The sequence below is a fragment of the Ursus arctos genome, unplaced genomic scaffold (assembly GCF_023065955.2).
Source record: "Ursus arctos isolate Adak ecotype North America unplaced genomic scaffold, UrsArc2.0 scaffold_33, whole genome shotgun sequence".
Classification (NCBI taxonomy): domain Eukaryota; kingdom Metazoa; phylum Chordata; class Mammalia; order Carnivora; family Ursidae; genus Ursus; species Ursus arctos.
In genome coordinates, this window is record NW_026623019.1 from 2295673 (window position 1) to 2317575 (window position 21903).

The following is a 21903-nucleotide window of genomic DNA, read 5'->3' on the forward strand; positions in this document are numbered from 1 at the left end:
GGAGCCTTTGGAAACACGTCTTCCCAGAGCCTGTTTACTGTAACGTAATCGCATTTAATATACCCACATCCCACTTCCCGGCAGCCTTCAGTATAAAGAGTAAGTGCAGTCTGGGCTCAGTTGGCGCTCAGAGACCACAGCGGCCTCAGCAGCTCCGCCACACGCCCCACCTACAGTCTGGGCATTCTCCTCGAGCCAAAGGCTGCTTTCTGACATTGATTTGTCAGATGGTTTCCTACGAGTGGTTCCCAGCTATTACCTAAAATAAGGACCGTGTCACGTGATCTAAACAAGGCAAGAAGGAAAGAGTGTCGCAGAGACAAGCACACACAGTTTTCAAAGAGCCTAATAAAGCCAGAAGTCAACACCGAGTTTCCTGAGTCCATGAATGGCGCTCCCCTGCAGCTCATCACGCTGCCTGCCTTTGCCAGAGCCTAAATGGAGGGGGACGGACACCCAGACCTCCAAATCCACTGGTATGTGTCCACACCTTCCTTCTACAATGTTACCACTACTTCTGCCCCCAAGAGTGCTGGGACCCTGATATCAAGGGAGCACCGGAATTGTTCGCACCCCCTGCCCACCACGGCTCCCCAGGCGTGTCCCGCACGCACTCCTCTATCATTTGTGTATGCATCTTTCTCCCCACAGGCACGGGCCCAGCAAAGCAGAACAGTCCATGGCGGGCCAGCACGTGCACAGCTGGCATTAAACATTCAATCGATACATCAGAAGAATTTAAATGAAATGAAACTCTCTCAGGAGTGACAGGAGCTATTAAGGGAATTCAGCCAAAATGGCCGACAATTCTCTTTAACAAAACCACCAGCACATACGAGAAGGTAACAGTCGTGAGGTCCCCATATTCCCAGACACGGGGCCCAGCGCCCTGCCCACCAGCACCACCGTGCACCTGCAACTTCATGCCTAGGACAAACGACTGGCTACGTAAACCTTTCCACTTCTCTCTGGAAAGCTCTTGGTTCAGAACACCGTTCCTTTGCCTTGGCAACTTCCAAAAACCATTTTGTACAAATCAGTGGAGATGGATTCTTCCCTTAATGCGGATGATAACATTGGTGCATTCCCACCATATGTGCCTGGAGTCGCTTCAGAGAGAAGAGAAACATCGTTCCTTCTGAACACAAATGTCTTCAGTGAGGAAGATATACCATTGCGGTGTTTACCACGGTTAAAGTGTGTACATTATTTAGCACCTAATTACTACAAATAATTGCTTTCTAAAGTTCGATCATCAGACTTTGGCTTGCTAACCTAAAGACATACAACAGACTGCTTTGAATGCCATTAAGTGTGAGGCATTTTCTGAGGTCACTATTTAGACCAAATAATTCCACAAATGCCAAAGCAAGGGAACCTCAGGGCCCACAGAAAAGAGCTATTTCATGAACCCTTCCTAGCTTTCCAGTTCTCTTCCAGGTGACCTGATACCGGCTTTTTTCTAAAGGTATAAGCTTTAAAGGCTATGATTTTATTAAAAACAATGCTTAACTGCAGAACTGGCCCTCAAGGAGTTTAGCATCTAGTTGATGGTAGAGGAGCAGGTGTATTCCTATTCAGAATCACTGACGCCTTCAACAACTGGTTGCTTTCTAAATTACTACCACCATGAATATCTATGCCTGTGATCCATGCATTTTATTCTCTGTGCATCTCTCTCCTGACACCTTCATTTTCTCTTTAGAAATAGCACGGTTCAGTACATTTTGAAATACCAATCAGGTATTAGAGTTTCGCATATAAAGAAACAATCACAAGTACTACATGTGTCTGCAGCTTCATTATAAAGAGAGCTTGGAAGCAGGGAGTGTTCCCAAGGATGTTGTGTCAGAGATACACATCACAGACGTGGACAGACACGTGGAAATCCTGACTACACTGGGCTCTGACTCCCTGTCACCGTCACCAGCACTCAAGGGGCAGAACTTCTCTCTGGAAATCTCTAGGCTCCTAACTCCGAAACCATTCCTTTCCGAAGTAAAATCACAGGAGTCCGTGTTCAAGAGGGCTTACCTGGTAATCTGTGTTCTTGTACTGAAGTCAAGAGACCTCATTGAGCGGAGAACTTCAATGCACCCCAAGTACTGCAAGGGGAAAAAAACGTAAATCATGAGCTCTGGGTACTGAGATGAAGAGACAGTTTCTAACTGCATCAAGGGCATTCCTGGAAGCCACACACGTTTCTTAAATCACATTTTAACTTTATGTACATCGTGAGGCTTTGTTCTTTTTCTGTAAAAGCAATACCTCACACCTATGAGGAAGTGTCCTCAGTGCCTGCCTTGGCACTAGACTTGACTCTTCTGAGATCCATGAGTATTTGCATTTTATTCAGAAGTACATTTTTAAAAACTTTTTTTGAGGGTATAACATGTACCATAAAGTGCAGAAATCTTAAGTGCATAATTCAATTATTGCTTAAAAACGTACCTGCATGTAACCATCCCAGCATCCCAACATCATATTTCTAGTCCTTTACAATGGTCTAAAGGTTTATAATTTCTAAAGAAAGAATGAAAACACTGTAATACCAACATTTTGACCAATATTAAACTATGTTATTTAAAAATATGTTTTGGGTTCTGTCAACAAACTATATTTCCACTACCCTCATAGTTGCTTTATTTTGGTTTACCAGAAAGCCCTCTTCTGCATTATGTAACACAAACTTTCAGAAGTTTCAATTTACACATCTAAATTTGTAGCTAAATCTTTAATCCATTTCACACATGTAAGTGTGTGTGCGTATGTAAATATATGGACATAACGAGAGCTGTAGATAAACAACTAGAATGGTAGAGATACAATATTTGTGTGCCAAAGCCCTTGGGAGTTTGAAGGACAGATGTTTTATACCAATGCCTTTAAATTTAGACTTTGCAGGAAGAGGCCTTGTGGTGTAATACAGAAAAGACTGCATTTGAATTATTCAGAAAACCTGAATTGGAGCCTGACTCTGTCATATCTTGTTATGTAACTTTAAGCAATACTTTAAATTTCTCTGAACTGAAGCCTCTATAACCCATACAATGTGACTATTCCTCCAGCCCTCGTGCAGCTCTGTGACATCACCACCACCACATTACACAGTTGCTGGAATACCACCACCACCACGGTCATGTGGATACAATGAACAACATTGCAGAGATACACAAATCAGATGACCGCCGACACTGCAGAGTCTTGTGATTACAGTGACCAACATCACAGACTTCTGTGTCTACTAGGATGAACGTCACAGGACTTTACCACTCTTAGCACCACCAATGTCACATGGTTACCCAAATCCCACATCCACCATCACAGAGTTCCATGAATGATTCCACTGATCATCCACAGTGATGCCATGAGTCCTGTGAGAAGTAGGAACAATGGTGCACAGTGTTGTGGGGGGAGGTGCCACTGCTATTATGGTTGTGTGGATGCCATAACCACCATGGCAGGGGTACGTGAATACCACTACCACTGTCTCTCAGATATGTGAAGACCTTAACCCACTTTGCATAGTGATGGGATCACCATATCTGTCACTGTCACAGCATGGGGACATCACAACAGTGTCCCAGAGCTATGTGGATACCACCACCACAGTGTTACAAAGTGAAGTAATTAGTATGACCAAGGTGGCAGAATGGTGTCAACAACACCACCACTACCTCTCAAAGATGTGTGAACACATCACTCCCACCACTGCAGAGTTATGCAATTTCACATCCACAACTGCAGACTTACGGGGATACCCACAACCACCATCACAGATGTATACCTATGACAAGAACCACTGCAGATATTTGAATATGGTGCCACCCATCAGAGAGCTGTTGACTACTGCAACCAGTATTGTAGTTATGTGAACACAACCACCACCATCACAGAGAAATGGGAATACTGTGGACACCGTCATAGTTATGTGAATACCACCAGCAACACAGCAGTGATATTTAAGTACCATGATGCCAGCCATCACAGAATTATCTGAATGCCGCATCCAGTCTCATAGTTGTGTGCTACAACGACTAAAGTTGCAGAGCTACGCGAATACCAGATCCACTAACATTGCAGAGTTACATGAATACCATGATGATCATCACAGAGTTTTATGGATAACATTCCTGGCTGTGCATCAATATACATATCCCCGCACCACCATTGCAGTTATGTAAATATAGCACCACCACTGTAGAGTTAAGTCAACAAATACCCAACACCACAAATACGCCACAAGCACCACTGTAGTTATTTGAACACACCACCAAGAGCATCTCAGATTCATGGGAAGATGATCAAAGTAATTGAAGAGATCTGTGAATACTGTCACTGACATCAGAGTTATGTGACTACAACCAACAGCCTCACAGTTATGTGGATACCATGACCACCAACAGAGGGTTATGTGAAGGCCACACCAGCCCTGAAAAATTGTGTGAACACCATGACCACCATTTCTGAGTTCTGTGAAGACCATGAATGACTTTGCAGAGTAATAGGATTAGCACATTCAACACCATCTCAGAGCTATGTGAAGATCACGACTATGGCTATGTGGAGTTACCAGAATACCACAAGCACCATGGCAGAGCTAGGGCAATACCACCACATGGCCATCACAGAGACACATGAACACCACAACCATCGTCCCTGCCACCACCACTGTTGCAGAGCCTTGTGAATACCATGACCACCAACCAGGAGAGTTATGTGACTCTCCTGACCAGAGTCACAGATTTACATGAATTACCACCACCTTGCAGTGATGTACTAATGCCAACACCACCATCGTCACAGAGTTCTGTAGACACCATGACGATGTCACAGGGTTGTCTGAATTATACTATCAGCACTGTCACAAGATACATGACTAGCACCATCAATTTTGTTCAGTCTTGCCAATGCCATGACAAATGCTGCAGGGTGGTAGGAACACCATGATGAGCTTCACAGACCATATGAACACAACCTCCACCAACATCACAAGGTCATGGGAATACAAGACCACAGTCACATGGTTATTTGACTACCACCTCCACCACTATCATGATGGTATGTGAATATCATGACCAACCTCACAGAGTCACCAGAACAACACCAGCAACAGCATTATAGAGTCACAGAAATGAAACTACCACATTTGAAGATGATGTGCACACAAACACCAGCACCATGACAGGGCTATGTGGATCCATGACCAACTCATAGAGCTATATGAATAGAAGCCAACAATGAAATTATGGGAATACTACCATCAACATGACCATAGAGTGGTGTGACTACTATGACCAACAAAATACAGTTATGGAGACACCATGACCAACACCACAGGGTTATGGAGACACCATGACCAACATGACCATAGAGTTGTGTGACTACCATGACCAACACCACAGGGTTATAGAGACACCATGACCAACACCGCAGGGCTATGGAGACACCACAACCACAGAGTTGTGTGACTACCATGACCAACCCTGCAGGGTTATGGAGATACCATGACCAACATGACCATAGAGTTGTGTGACTACTATGACCAACACCACAGTGACATCTGAATGTCATCACCAACCTACCATCGCAGGTATGGAATATCATGACCGCCACAGCAGGTGTGACTACCATGACAAACTTCACAGTTATGTGGATACCACCACACAATAGGGAATACCATGAACACCACCACCATCAATGTTGCAGTTATGATACTGCCACTGCACTACACGATTATGTCAACACCATGGCAAATGTGCATACCTCCACCACCACCAAAGTTGTATGGACACCACAAAGTCATAGAATTATGTGAACACCACCAACACCATCACAGTTACATATGTATCACCACCAACATATGGAATTCTGTGAGCACCATGACTGGCACACTTACGTAACTACCACCACCACCTCTGCAGTTGTGTGTAAACTGACTTCTCAGAGTTATGTAGCTACCGCCACCCTCACCAGCCATGTCATTACCCCCACTGCTGACAGAGTTGTGTGAATACAGCCACCACTGCCATCCCAGAGTTACACAAAGACCATGACGAACTCCAGGGAGTCCTACGATTACCACCACCACCACACGAGAGTGGTAGGTGAGTGTGACTACTAGCGTCACAGACTTGATCATGGCCCCAAGGTCTGCAACAATTTGCCCTGTTACCATCAATGTCTAAGCAAGCTTATTTCTATCCTTCCTAACACCGTATAGCACTGATCTCTGAATCTTTGACTATCATGGGCAAAAGTACTTCACTTTCTTTTTAATTTGCATTTCCCTGATATCTATAAGGATATGCGATTTTTCTCACATGTGTTGGCCATTTTCACTCCTTTTTCTGCTAGCTAACTGTTGCTTTCTTTGGCCCGGATTCCTATTATATTCCTTATCTTTTTATTGTAGATTAATGGGATGATAATCTCCCATTCAATCATTTTTCTTTTGATGGTTTCTACATTTTACCTGACACTAGTTGTTACTGCAGGAATGTTGTAGTGATTCCTGTAATCACATGTCTGTCACATTCTGTATGGCTCTGGAGGGTGCTGTGTTGCTCAAGAAGTTCACGATATTCTCCTAAATTGTATTTAACAATATTTCTTACTTACCTATGCATTCACTTCTTTACATGTTTTTTTTAAATTTTATTTATTTAATTGAGGGGGGGCATGCATGCGCGTGAGTGGAGGAAGGGGCAGAGGGAGAAAGAGAATCCTTAAGCACATTCTCCCCACTGGGCACAGAGCCCAAAGCAGGGCTTGATCTCATGACCCTGAGATCATGACCTGAGCCAAAACCAAGAGTCAGATGCTTAACCGACTGAGCCACCCAAGCACCCCAATTCTTTACGTGTTTTAATTAGTGTTTTTCATTTGGCTTTTAAACCTATTTGGAGTTCTTTTGTCTGTACGGGACGTGGCATGAGCTAACAAAGTTGGCCTCCAGACAGACTGTTATTTATGTCAGTACCACCAATCCACGTCTTCCTGCAGTGACATGCCAACTTCATGGTATATTAAATTCTATTTTCTGTGTGGACCTTTACCTGAGCTCGATGCTGTTACACCTCATGTGTCAAGTCCATGTCTCTTGTGTGTATTTTTCCTTAAGAACTTTAAAATCATGTTGTGAAGTTCCTCCACCCCTCAAAAACTGGATTCTAATGGAGATTTCATATTACCCTGAGAAGAACTTATATTTGCTATTAAGTTTTTTATCCCTAATTATGAGCGTTGTCTCCATTTTAGATATTTATTGCCTTTAGTAAGACTCTGTGGTCTTTATGACATATAGCCCGTGCTTTTCTTCTCCAATGTATTCCAAAGCATTTTTTTTTTTAAATTTTGGTTACCATTAAGGATGACATTTTGATTTTTCCATTGCATGTCTATCTGGCTTTCACCAGCAGAGAGAAAATCTATTGATTTAGGGTATACGTAGAAAATTCAATCAGTAGGCCCAAGAGATATACAAAGAACCATGGAAACCGGACAATAGGACCCAGAAAACATCCCAGTGGGGCTAGAAGGCAGACATACAAAAGAAACTGTAAAGTCTTGGAGTTTGGGTCCAAAGGTTCCTGTACCTGCTTCATACAAATTCCAGGAAAAGGAAAGAAAGAAACAGAAGAAATACTCAAGAACAAAGAGAATAAAATGTTCAGTGTTGGATGAAACAGGAGTGTCTATATTTTCAAGGCTCACAGAAGAAATATGAAAAGACCCACTTGTGGACACATGGCAGCTCTGTTTCAGGACAAAAGGACCCAGAGAGAAACATGCTGCAAGCATCCAGTGAGGGGAAGGGACACGGGTTACTCACAGAGCAAGTTCTCTTGCACACCCTGTACAAGAAGACAAGCACCACCATCGGGAATCTGAAGAAGAGCAGTATCGAGGCAGGAATCTTAGATCCACCCAAACTGGCATTCAGGTGGGAGGACAAAGCAAGGACTCAGAAAGTTAACCACCCACAGACACTCCCTGAAAGAATTATTCCAGAAGAACAATGAATACAAAAAACAGGAGGATGTGGGCTAGGAGAAAAATAATAAGGAACAAATCAACAAAAGTCACAGGTACTCCTGGTGCTTCATAATTACTGATGCATAAGTTTAAATATTTTTTTTACAGTGACAGGAAGCTACATCTCAGAAGACCCCAACTCAGCTGGTCGGAGCAGACAGAAAACAGGCTGGAGCTGGGGAAGTGTGAGCTGGGGAAATGCTACTGTGTTTTATGGAGGCAGCACTGAACTGATTATCTGCAGCAGCAAAAACAATGTACAATTACAAACATGTAAAAAGGTTGTAAAACACATAAACAATAAGAATAGGATGAATGGCCTCTAAACTGCTAGAGAACAGAGGAGGAAAAAAATAAAGATGGTCCAGCCAGGAGAAAGAAGGGGGAAAACCAGAAATGCACAACTAAGAGACATGGGAAAAACAGAAATCAAAACAATGGCAACGGGTCCAAACATCTCAGTAATCATAATGAATCGATCAAACCCACCAATTAAAAGTCAAAGCTTCCACCCTGGTTAAAAAGAAGGTGTGTTACGTGGAATGACAAAGACAAGGCTGACAAGACAGAGCAGATTCTCGACAAAGGCCCGCAAAAGAAGCCAGGTATCTAAGGGGGTCATTGTCTCATTTATGATTGTAGGAAACACAGCATGAATTAAGCTTAAGAAACGGGCAAGATCAAATTGAAGAAAACCTTTAATGAAGGACAAATAAATACAAGAAAACCTGCATCTGTGGAAAGATGTGTCATGATTTCTGGACTGCAAGATTTAATGCTAAACACATGCCAATTCTCCCCCAAATCAATCTACAATTTTACTGTGATGCCATCTGAAGTCTCAACAGGATTTTTCCCCCAGAACTTGAAAAATTAATTCCAAAGTTTAATCATACAGGAAGATTCTGAAGAACACGAGTAAATTTCTTTGGAAGACGGAAACAAGAACCAGTGCAGACCATGTTCTATTGATGGGAATCATGGTGCAGTGAAAACGGTGATGCCGCACGCTGGGTCCATGGACCCGGAGGGGCTCCAGCAGGATCAGCCAAGAGAGTCCTAGGCTGTGCGAAGGATGGAAGTCAAACGTGAGCCAGCAGGAGGTGAGAGCAGAGTTTACTGAACTTACAGAAAGAAAGAGACAGAGCATCCAGGAGACGTGAAAAGGAAAAGAGGGAGTCTCGTCTTTGTTTGGGGCCGAGGGGTTTTTACTGAGGGTGGTGGGCTGGTGCACGCGCCTCAGGCATCCAGAAACCGTGAGAACAAAGACGAGGGCCCAGGTGTTATTCCTTGGAGCCAGGGGGCCTGGAATACCCAATTGATGGCTTCCAGTATTCTTACCTGGTCCTGCCTTAGATGTGATCTCTTGAGTGAAGAGATCCACTGACTCCTGGTCCCTTACAAGAGGACAGACACCATCTGCATTGCAAGGCATGTGCAGAGTGGAGTGGGGGTGCAGGTCCCAGCAAGATAAAAGTCGGAAAAGAAGCAAAGGGAAAAAACCACCTTTTTCTCTCATGGGGTCCCTTTAGTTTCCTGTCTCAATGGGGCTGAGAAGAAAAGGGCAGACATATCTGTGGGAATCAGGGAAGAAAAGAAGAGGGGCCGATAAACGTGAGTACGTGACGGGCCGCACATCCAGACCACGCGGCTGAGGAGGGCTGGGTGAGGCGTGCGCACAGCCTCTACGACACGCTCAACTTACCCCGTCCCCAGAAATAAATCCCCAAAGGATTAAAGAGCGAAGGCTAAGGAACAAACGTACAAAACCATTATAAGAAAACAGAGAATACTCTTTCTATAACAAGGTCTAAAACTCAGGCCATAAGGTAAATCATGAAAATTGTAATTTTTGTAAGAAAAGACAAGCAATGTAAATACCATGAAATGGCAATTGAAAGATTAAGGAAAAAGCAATCCAATTTAACAGGGAAAAATATTAATGACCAGGCTGCTGCAAGAGTTTCTATGAGTCATTAAGTAAGCCCATCAACTCAAGAGAAAACAATGGGCAAGAAAACAAACGGAAAATTCACAGAGGAAGACAGGCAGCTGGCCAACATGCCTCTGTAAAGAATAGTGATCAGAGCAATTAAAATAAACCCAAACAGATCATTTTTCACCCAGCTGAGTGGTGAAACTGGGTGAGGAACCAGGAAAAAGGACCCTCCCTCATGTTTCTATAATTTGGTGAAAACTTTTTGGAAGACTCTCTGGAAATATCCATGGAAATGGAAAACGTGCTTCCCTTTGACCCAGGAGCATCACTTGTAGAACTTTATTCATGTGTAAATATGTGAAATTGTACGTAGAAAATATTCATTGCTTCACTGCCTGCATAGAGTGACGATGTGAACCACCTTCTCAAATGTTTATCCATAAATGCTTAGCTAAACCCTTAGGGCTCATCCAAACTATGATTCTGAATGTGGCCATTTTTTAACCATCGAAGCTCAGAGTCTCCAGGACACTGTCAGTTCCTCCACATTGTACTGGTTAAAGTAAGTCACAGGGTCAGTCCAGGTTTGAGGGGAGGGACTCGGTCCGCTGGCTCCATCTCTGGAGACAGGAGAGCAGAGATGAAGAGGGAGCAGGTGCTCCACAAGGAGCCATGGGAAGGAGGCCCTACTTCTGATGTTTCTGCATTGCCTAAACTTTGTATAACAAGAACATATCCATCTATTACTTGTACAATTACAAAACAATGAAAAATTTTAAATACTTTCCACCAAAAATAAAGACTATGCTTATAAACAGGGACCTCCATGCTATGATCCAGACTTGGTCACAAAGCGCCCATGGACATCTGGAGACTCTAAATACAAGGGATCTGGGAACTCCCTCCTCTGCCCCCTGGGCCGTCACCTCGCTCGGATGTGCCAGAGGAAGGGAGGTGTTCAGTGAAACCAGCCACGCCACTCGGATGGGCCTCATTGAATTTCATTCCTGGCCTTAGCTATGGTCAGGGATGGGTGTGGGATCCCAGGCAGGCCAACGAGTCACAGTCGCAGGGGTCTGGCAGGAACTGCCTGGACCATCTACCATCCAGGAGGGGCAATGTCCAACACAGCTTCTGAGAGCTGATAATTAGCAGGAATGGCTCCTGAGCCGCCAAACTTTCCCGGCTGGAGAACCTTAGGAGACTTTATGAGTCATTAACCCCGGTGATTTCTACCCTCAGCGACTAGTAGAGGCATCTTTAAAAAGACAATAGAGCGATAGCTTCCAAATTTGGGGGAGAATAATTTTCTGAGCAGGACTTCAATGCCCAGCTACCATACAGTAGGAGGGAGGAAAGAGTAGAGGACACTCTCAGACATGCACAAATTCAAACAGTTTACCACACAGGAGCTCTCTCTGAAGGAATTCCTTGAGGTTGTACTCAAGCAGGAGTTAAAATAAAGCCAAGACAAAGAAATGGGAAGCAAGAAGCTGTATGTAGGGGCACCTGGGTGGTGCAGTTGTTAGCGTCTGCCTTCGGCTCAGGGCGAGATCCCAGCGTTCTGGGATCAAGCCCCCCATCAGGCTCCTCTAGGAGCCCGCTTCTTCCTCTCCCACTCCCCCTGCTTGTGTTCCCTCTCTCGCTGGCTGTCTCTCTATGTCAAATTAATAAAATCTTTAAAAAAAAAAAAAGCTGTATGTAATTACTAATGAAATGGTTAAGTCTACGTTAAGTCTTGGGTTATGTTTTAATAGGACAGTAATCTGAATCTAAAGCCCCATGTTGGTCTGGCAGGTGGACAGAACCTGGCAGGGGGAGGGTGGCAATGGTGGGGAACGGAAGGACAGGAGCCTCTTGTCTTCTTTGGGAGAGAACACTGATTAACTGCAGACATTAGAGGTAGTGTTAGAAAAATACCAGTAGTTCAAGTTGTGCATTATGTTTTCAGATAATTTCGAGTGGCAGATACACAGAGGAAAGGCAATTCCCATCATCAGCTGTGGGGTGAATGCACGTACTGGCAGAGCGAGGATGGGGACAAACTCTTGGGAAACCGTGTGGCGTTTTCTCCCGAAGCTGACCGTGTGCCTTCCCTGTGACCCAGCACCTCCACTCCAAGAGAAATGAAGCCATCTGCCCTCCAAACAAATGTGCAGACATACTCACGGTAGCACTGTTCATGAAATCCCAACACTGGAAAGACAACCAAGTATCCGTCCGCAGCGCGATGAATAAATAAAGAGCAATATAGTCATGTGGGATGGTGGTGACACAGCAATGAGGACAGAAGAGCCACCACTGCATGCCACAGCTGTCTCTGCAGCTGGCTGTCTCCGACCACGTCACTCACGCGATGAATGGGGACCAAGCCCCCACTTGTGCCTGACACTTGTCCAGGTACCAGCAGGACGCCAGCGGACAGGGTAAGTGAGCTTGTGCGCTGACTGAGGATCCATTCTAGTTGGGACAGCAGGTGAATAAATGTGAAGAAAGGATCAGTCTGTTGTTCCCTGCTGTTTGGGCTTCACATGTCACGTCCCCACCCACACTCCAGCCACACCAAGCTTTTCATGCATCCCCACGGCCTGCGTCCACATATGCGATTTCCCCTGCCTGTAAACTCCTCTCCCCACCCATCCCTTCCTCTCCTCCCCTTCTCGAACCCTGCCAATCCCTAATGATCCCCATCGAAGATCAGACCCCGAGAAAGGGCCCCTCCCCACCTCGAGCAATAGCGTTTCTGATCCCGTGAGCACACTGTCTGTGTTCTGCATCCACGGAACCCTGCCTGTGACCATGGTGGCTCCTCACCATTTGACCACCTCACAGTGCTCCGTACAATGTAAGAAAGTCTCGTTGTCGGGACTCAAAACTGAGAAAAGTTAAACCTGTCATCCCTCCCTTCTTGTCAGTTCCTAAGACCCCAGCTCACCTCCAAAATGTCAGGTTAGTACCCTGTGCCGTCATCCGCAAATCTACTGTGAGCTCCAGCACCCACTTACATATTGTCATCTAGAGGGTGTTTCCAGGCGTGTCTTTATCCCTGTCCACTTTCCTAATGCCTCCCACATAATGGGAACAAAATAAATGTTTGTTGAATGCCTTCACCAAGGGCTGACCCTGCAGTGATCAGAAGTAGGTGACTTACGACACTTCATTCGATCATGCAGGAATCTCATGAACCATAATTTTCTATTAACTTTTGATTTCACTTATTACCACCAATTTGTGGTGGTTTGTGATACATAATGCATTTGAACATTCTCTGTGTTTCTGGAATTCAGACATCTGACCGTTCTGTAGGCCCTTCCCCCTAGCTGACTTAGTCCGAGTGACTGATTGAGGGTGTGCATGTGCAGGTCAGGAGCTGTGACAGAAAAAGGTGGGATGCTGATCCCAGCGTAGGGAGAGAGGAGCAAAAATACATTGTATTTGCAACAAGTAGGTCTGTAATTATCTCAAAAAAAAGTTTTAAAAAATATTTTTCAGCGAAAAAAACGTAGACTGTAACACTACTGCTATAAAATTCAACATCTTCCCTCAGTTTACCTAGGTGCCCATTTTTCCCCATCTAGAATAGCATCCTGCAAGGTAAGCCTCGGTTAGGCTACAGGTGTATTCCCTAAAAGATCAGTAAGTTGACATTTTCCCAATTAAATCACATGCTTAGAGTTTCCCAATGATTCTTTATCATTTTAAGATGAACATTTATTCTGTGAGTTAACTACATAATCTCTAAATCTGAATGTTAACTGGCATATGGCCTTTGAAGCCAACTATACCCTAATTACACAATTCAACACTTATTCAGCACTTGTGTGTGCCAAGCACAGGGTATACAAGTGGACAAGGAAAACCCCTGGCTTCCAATCTCACTCCTCTGTCTTCTGTTCTGTGAAAAGCATGAGACGACAATTGCTGGTCTGGCAAATGACAAAGTCTGGAAGAACGTGCATGTATTTGTGCATTTTGCTGGCTAGTCAGGCAAGAGTGGACTTTGGCGCATATAGCCCTCGGTTATAGACCCACTTCATGGCTGACCACCTGTGCGAGCTTCAGCAAATCCCTGGACATTTCTGAGTGCCTGTTTCTCCATCTGTAGAATGGGATGACTGTGAGAAATACACAAGACAGCATGGGTTTTAACCAAGCAGCATTATACCATGGATCATCAACACAAGCTCTAGACTCCGCGCTCCGAACATTGACTCTTCATCCATAGCACATTCCTGTGATAAGCATTTGCAATTGGCTTTTCATAAAACTTGCACCAACGGGCACATCCACTCACGGTGTGTGAGAGCATCTTTCCCCTCCATCTTTACCAACTCTGCAGGATGCCATTATGGGTGATTTATTTTCATTTTGTTATTTATCTGAATATCATAATTTTTACAACAAACTTTACCGCTTCAGAAATGAGATGTTGCTGACAGTTCAGTGCCCCATCTCTTTCGTCTAATCCAGGGCAACGATGAGGGGTTCAGTCGGAACCGGGTCTGCCCCTCCGCCCTCCGGAGACCCTTCTCACCGTGCCCCAGTTAATCCAGACCACCATCCTCTCTCCTCATCCAGACAACCGCTGCTTATATTCGGACCTCAGATCCTCCACAAAGTCACTTACTTCTGGCTCATTTTACTTAGCATGACTGCATTTTTTGTGACTATGTTTTATTGAAATATAATTCACATGCCATCAGAATTCATCCTTTTGAAGTGTGCAATCCCGTCATTTTCAGGATATTCACAATTTGGTCCAAACACCACGACTATTTAATTCCAGAATATCATCATCACCCTAAAAAGAAGCCTGGATAGGGACCCATCAGCAGTTGCTCCCCACCCCCAGCTCCTGGCAACACCTAATCCGCTTCCTGTCTCTGCAGTGCTGGCGGTTCTGGACAGTAGAAGTGGAGTCACATGGTATGTACATGTCTTGCTGTGTCTGGCTTCCTCGCTTGCCACAATGTTTTCAAGGTCCATCCATGCTATCGCAGGCGTCAGGATTTCACTTCTTTTTATAGCTGAATACTAACCCATTGTATGGACAGACCACATTCTGCTTCTCTCTTCACAGCTGGTGGACATCTTAGTTTCCACGTCGGGGTCTTTCGAGCAATGCTGCTGTGAACCTCCACAGAGGAGTCTCTGTGTGAACATACGTTCTCAGTTCTCTTGGGCATTCCCCCACAAGTGGAATCGTGGGTCACGTGGTCACTCTGTTTACCCTTTCCAGGAACCGCCAGTTTTCCAAAGTAGCTGCAGTGTTCTGCATCCCTGTCGCCCGTGGAGGCGTTCCAATTACCGACACCCTTGTTGTCGCCTGTCGTTTTTATTTTAACTGACCTAGTGGGTGTGAGGTGGGACCTCATGGTGGTTTCAATGTGCAATTCCTTGATGACGCTGAGCAGCTTTTCACATGTTTATGGGCCATCTGTCTGTCTCTTTCAGAGAGATGTCTATTCACACCCTTTGCTTATTTTTCAATTGGGTTATTTTTATTTTTATCGTTGAGGTGAAATAGTTCTTTATATAATCTGGATGCCAATCCCTCTTCAGACACACGACTTGCAAATATTTTCTCCCATTCTGTGGTTGTCTTTTTACTTTTTCAGTGGTGCCCTTTGAAGAACAAAAGTTTTTCATCTTGATGAAGTTCAATTTATCTATTTATATTGTTGTTGCCTGTGCTTTTGGGGTCATATTTAAGAAACCGTTGCCTAATCCAAGGTCACAAATATTTACCCTTGTGTGTTTTCTATGAGTTTTAAGGTTTTAGCTCTTACAATTCAGCCTTTGATCTATTTGGAGTTCATTTTTTTATATGATGTAAGAAAAGCTTCAAGAACTTCATTCTTTCCCATGTGAACATCCAGTTGTCTGACACCATCTATTGAGAAGACAACTCTCCATTGAATGGCTTGGCATGACTGTCAAAAATCAATGGACCATAGATGTATGGGCTTACTTCTGGTCTCTCAATTCTGTTTCATTGATTTAAGTGTCTATACCTAGGCCCGTAATGTATTTCTTTAAGTCAGAAAATGTGAGTTTTCTAACTTTGTTCTTCTTCATCAAGATGGTTTTGGCTATTTTGGGCACTGATGCATTTTATAAACTATTTGATTCATGATTTAATTAAGTCTCTATTTGATTAGTTTGTTCGTTTATTTGGTTAGTCTCTGACTTCTTCACCAGAACATAAGTTGCGGGACAGCAGAGGCCACAACTCTTTTTTTTATTCCCAAATGTGCCATCAGGACCTGTATAGGGCCTGACACATAATATAAACTCAGTGCAATTTGTGGAATAAATGAATGATCAAATACTCAATTTTGATAATGTTAAGTAGAAGCAGCTTAAATACTCAAAAATAGGACAATTTTTAAGTAAGTTATAAAATTTAATGGGATAGAATATCATGCAACTATTAAAAACCATGCCTTCCAATAATATTTAACAGTTTGGAGAATCACTGAGCCTGACCTCAATTTTGCGTAAATGAAAATAAAGGACAAAAAAAAAAAAGTCATGGAAGTGTTAAAAGAAGTCATCGTGGAAGACCGGGATTACACTTGTTTTTAATTTCTTCTTTTGCTTTTCTCAATTTTCGACTCTTTCTGCAATTAGCATGTATTGCTTCCATAAAAGAAAGCTAAGCACAGTTAACTGAAAGTATCCTAGGCATCCAGCTATGCAAGGACGTCTGATTTGCAGTCAAGAGTCAGTGCTACCCCTGCTGGGATTTTGTTGTTCATGAAGCTGACCCCTAGGGCCTTGAATGGTTTCAGATTCTATCATGGAGGGGGGCACATGTGAAATCTGGGTTGAAACCGTGGGGTGTAGAATCAGTATAGACAAGTCTGTGCCCCAGCCTCATCCATGACGTGGTGAATCGTCCTTCAAGAACCTGTGAGGACCCAAGGCCAGGGCGGGTTGTGAACTCCACCTCTTCCAAATCCCCAGTGGAGACCGGTGCGCCTGAGCGCGTGCAGGTGGCACCACCCACTCAATCAGAGTTCAAATATCATCAGCCTACAGAGTGCATGGCAATCTTAAATTCAAGTAAAATTCTGTCTGCTATTGCTGTCGGATAATTAGAGGTTCCAAAGTGACCTGATTTAGGGACACTTATTTGTTATGACTGTTTATATATATTTGAGAACAGGCTAACCGTAGATTTCACTAACTGGCCTAATCTACTTTATATAGGATTATAGATCATTAAAGCTATATACTTATGAAAGTTCCTACAGTGGCGCCTGTGTGGCTCAGTCGTTAAGCATCTGCCTTCGGCTCAGGTCATGATCCCAGCATTTTGGGATGGAGCCCCGCATCAGGCTCCCTGCTCAGCGGGAGGCCTGCTTCTTCCTCTCCCACTCCCGCTGCTTGTGTTCCCTCTCTCGCTGCCTCTCTCTCTCTCTCTGTCAAATAAATAAATAAATCTTAAAAAAAAAAAAAATTCCTACAAAAATAGCCTTAAATTTGTTGAAATGTTACTATCCAGACTAAAAGAGTGGCCATATCTAACAGCCCCAATTTGGCCAATATTGTTAAGTATTTTTTTATTTAACAGGTCAGGGACATAAACTAATCAATGGTGGCAGAAATCAGAATACTGAACGCCCCACTGACTGGCTGGGGAATGAGGAAACCCAGCAGGGCCTGGGAATACGGTCGGGCCCGCGTGGGCATCATACACATGTATATGTGCTCAAGGAGCTGAACACTTGAAGGTGCGTGGTTTACTACACATGGACCAAAAAAAATTTTTTTTAAAGATCATTGCTTTTAAGAGAGCCCTTGAAATTATTTTATTTTTAACACTCATCTTTTTCTCATAAATAATGTGTGTTCATTGTACAAAACTTTGGAAAATACTAACAGCATCAAAAAATTGAATTCGTTTCTAATCCACCCTCCAGAACAACTTGGTGTGATGATAAATGCTGCTTAAAGCCCTGTGACAGCTCAGCTCTGGTGGGCTACTACCCAGTCATTCAGTCTCCTCCAAGACAGGCCCGTGCCCACTCCTGCTGTGGCCCCAGGACCAACTGCAGAAGCTGTGAAGCTGAGAGCCCGAGGCAGGAGCAAGGAAGGCCACCGGTCCCCTCCGCCGTCCCCCCCAACCCTGGCTGCACAGCCACACCTGCCCCGTGGAGCAGGTTCACCAGCATCAGGAGGCGGGCTGACCAGTCTCGTCACAGGACAGAAGTCTCCTTCCAATAAAGCAGTCATCTACCTCGCTCACATGGAGAAGGCAGAGGTCGGCCCTGACCGCTAGAGCTCTGGAGAGCTGAGCCGTCATCTCAAGGACAAGGGCCAGCACTCATGTGCCAGCCGCCCCTCCGCAGCTCGTTCTGTGTTCTGCCCCAGGTCAGAAAAGAAACCTGAGGCTCAGAGGCACCCCAGGGAAGCGGAAGTTGAAGAGCTAAGTAAAGCCGTCCCCCTGTCCAGAGGCCCGGGGCACCTGCTGCAGACATGTGCTTGCGCCGTGGACACAGGGCCGCATGGGCCGCGCCACAGGACAGCCTGGGGGAACACATGGGCTGGCCACCAAAACAGGAGACGACCTGCTTTCGGCTTGCCCGTCTTCTTTGGTGGGTGTCCTCTGGCTCCCAGACAAGGAGGAAGCTAGCCATCTGAGTTCAGCAAACCCTGCATCCAAGCTTCCTTCTCTCTCCATCTTTCATCTCACGGAGAAAATTATATTAACACAAGTGCCATCTAGGCTTTCATCAAAGGAGCCAGGAAGCCTTTGTGAGTGCTGGCTGGTGGCGTGTGTCATCCGCCTCACGTATGGCGAGGATGCTGAGTCAGAGGGAGGAAGGACAACTGAGGCTCGGTTAAAAGGAAACCACTGTGCTCCATTTCATCTGAAAATCACAGCAGTGCAAGAGGCCACATCTGCTCTTCAAAGTCAAAGGAGGCGAGGGGAGCAATACTCCAGCAGCACATACCGGTGCTGCCGCTAAAGCCACGTCACAGCTGATATGTGAAGGACGCAAATCTGACTGGCCCTTTCTATTCAGGCGTGTCCCCATTTACCACCGTGGTCCCCACTCTGAACTAGCTGCTTGGTCTTAGAAAATGCCATCTCTCCCCTTGAGCATTGGTTTTCTTCACCCTTCCTTCCCCCAAAATAAGCTGGTCTGGACCCCGCTCTCAGTCCTGGGCCTCTGCTACACTGGAGCATGCTCTGTGCCACAGGCCCTTTGCATGGAGCTGGCCAGGCTCTCCTCACCCTGAGGAAGCAGCTGTGGGCCATGCTTGCACTGGAGAGCGAAGGGCCAGCCAGGAGACGTGGTGGGACCTGTGTGTGAGACAGCCCCTGTCCCATTCCTGCCACCGTGATCTCTGTCTTCTCTCTTTTCATTATTGTCCATCTTGCTGGGTTTATCCATCTCATTGATTTTTTTTCTATTGATTTTCTGTTTTTCATTTCATTGATTTCTGCCTTTACCTTTGTGATTTCCTTCCTGCTGCTTTCTTTCCATGTATTTTGTTCTTTTTTAGCGTCTTGAGAAAGACACTTAGATTATTGGTGGGAGAAATGTTTTCTTCTCCCGTGCATCTGTTGCCGCGAACGTCCCTCCCTGCTATGTCCTAGCACGTCCCGCAGACTTTGATATGTGGTGCCTTCATGTTCATTCAATTCTGTGTATTTTTAAATTTCCTTTGAAACGTCTCCTTTGTCCTTTGTTATTTATAGGCATGTTGCCTAATTTCCAAGTGTTGGAGATTTTCCCGTTGTCTTTCTTCATGAATTTCTAATTTGAATCCATTCTGGATTTTGATCATTTTGCTTAGATTCGTTCTCCGGCTCCAGATATGGTCTATCTTGTCAGCTGCTCCATGGGCACCCAATAAACATGTTTACCCTGCTTCGGCTTTACCGAGTGCTGTATGCGTGGCCCCTGGCTCCTGTGGTTGAGTGTCACTCGGTCCTGCGTACCCCTGCTGATTTTCTGCATGGAGTCCGGCAGCGGCTCAGGGCGGACTGCTGGAGGCTCCTGCAAGCACTGTGGGAACAGGCAGCCACTTCTGCACTTGTCTCTGTCACGAGAATGGGTGCATATGACACACATCATAGCATCATGCTCTCTGCTCACCTGACTATCCCTTGTGAAGATCTCTTCCAGTCAACCACGGCAGGAGTCCTGTCTCAGTTGTAAATGGCTGCATGTGGCCACGGGGTGTGGACACATCAGAACTCACTGCCCACCCCGTCCCCCACCCTGTTTGTGACAGGACTTTCCCTCTGCTGGGCAGGTGGCATAATCCCCCGGGACCATTGCACTGGCCTTCTCCATTGTAGTTCTGAGCCCTGATGGCAGGTGCTGTGGCTGGAAGCCTGTAGGAGTCCAGTGGCCTCTAGCAGGCAGTGGGCATGGAGGGTGGGTGGCAGAGGTGAGTGTGCATTGAGCCTTTTAATAAAAGGAAGTGTGACTCTGGAAATCATGAATAATGCTGCTTGGAGATCACAAGGAACCAGCCGTAAGGAAAGCCCTACCCCCGTTTCTTGGATCTCAGGCAAAGATGAACTCACCCCCTGTTGTGTGGGCATACGAACTAAGGCCCAGGTTATCCTCAGGACAGGGCAAAACTCTAAAAATAGCCTGAATGGCAAGTCCACCAGATTCCTTCTATGGATTGAGTCTTACATAGGAATCTGCAGGCTGGGATGTGAGCAGATCAGAGAAGGCAAGAAACAGTGAGGTTGGTCTGCTCTGTCGGCGGCAGAGTAAGAAACGTTAGCTTAGAGAAACGGAGGAGGGGACACATAACCTCGGGGACCTCGCCTGGTGAGGAAGGAGATCTGCCCTGCAAATGCCAGCAATCCGCCAGGGGACAGTGCACACGGGCCCCTCCAGTAAATGGGGAGCATCCCGACTCCAAGGCACCGCAGCCCGAGCCACCGACACATGGCAGCTGATGTCTCCCTTCCCTCTGACCTGGGTCAGCCCAGTGGAACGTCGTCCCCATTCCTGGGCAAACGCCAAGCCTGCTTTCACCTCCAGTGGGTTTCCTGCTTTGACTCTTGCCAGCCCCTGCCTGCACAGACCCGACGGTCTCCCAGGACCTGCACTCATCCCTGCCCCCCGTGAGGCCTTCCTGCCAGCTCCAGGTGCGCTCCAGCCTCCCCTGGCTGCCAGCAGTTTCCTGGACATGAACCTATTTGTGTGTTTCCAATGGCGCATCATTCCCTGCTCAACAGGATCATACAGTTCTTCTGGAAAATAGTTCTGAACCTCCTTCACAACCTACAATCCCCTCCATGGGGGATTGATGGTGCCTTCAAAACACCCCCCCCCCTCGGCTTTTTCATAAATTTGGTGCTTTCCTTGGAGGTGGGGGCACTGGGAAGTGTTCGGGACTTAGCTTTCTGTGTGGAAATGTCCTGGTGGAATCCGGCTATACAATATTTAACTTCATAATGACCACTCACAGCTCTCATTAAAGCCGATTTCTCTTACCGAAACCTTCCCATAATTAGCTTTAAAGAGAATTCGTGGGTCTGCTAATCATGCTTCCCGTTTATGGAACAGCCTGTGAGGACTCTGGCTGGGCCACGCAGACATGCCTGTTCATGGAAAGAATAATTATCGAGCAATTTTCTAATAGAAAAGAGTCCAAAATGTGCCTCTTTGGAGTCACATTCTTAATAGCCAAGTGCACGTAAATAGGCCCCAGGTCACCCCCCCCCCGACCAGTCCCCTCTACTCTGTCCCATTCCCTGCTGCCCCTCAGCTGCCTCTCTCCCTCCGTCTCTGCCACTGTCTGCCTACCTGAGGCTCTGTCCTCAGGGGGCTCTTGGGAACAGCTGGTGGATCACCTTCCCCACAGTTTCTGGCCTCATCGCACATGGAAACCTAAGGAGTGACTTCCCCCTTAAGGAGTGACTTCTTTGAGAGCAGGGATCA

The 21903-nt window shown here is 45.6% G+C and overlaps 1 protein-coding gene and 1 long non-coding RNA gene across 2 annotated transcripts in view; one reads left to right on the top strand and one right to left on the bottom strand.

Moving 5' to 3' along the window:
* The window catches only part of LOC123002138 (uncharacterized), a 35345-nt gene extending 18362 nt beyond the window's left edge, over positions 1-16983 (top strand). The window contains exon 3 of the long non-coding RNA XR_006411705.3: positions 11928-16983. This is a non-coding gene — a long non-coding RNA (uncharacterized LOC123002138). The remainder of the gene's footprint in view (positions 1-11927) is intronic.
* The window catches only part of SHC3 (SHC adaptor protein 3), a 100726-nt gene that overhangs the window by 72250 nt on the left and 6573 nt on the right, over positions 1-21903 (bottom strand). The window contains exon 2 of the mRNA XM_026519187.4: positions 2035-2105. Coding sequence (XP_026374972.2) covers positions 2035-2105 — 71 coding nt within the window. The remainder of the gene's footprint in view (positions 1-2034; positions 2106-21903) is intronic.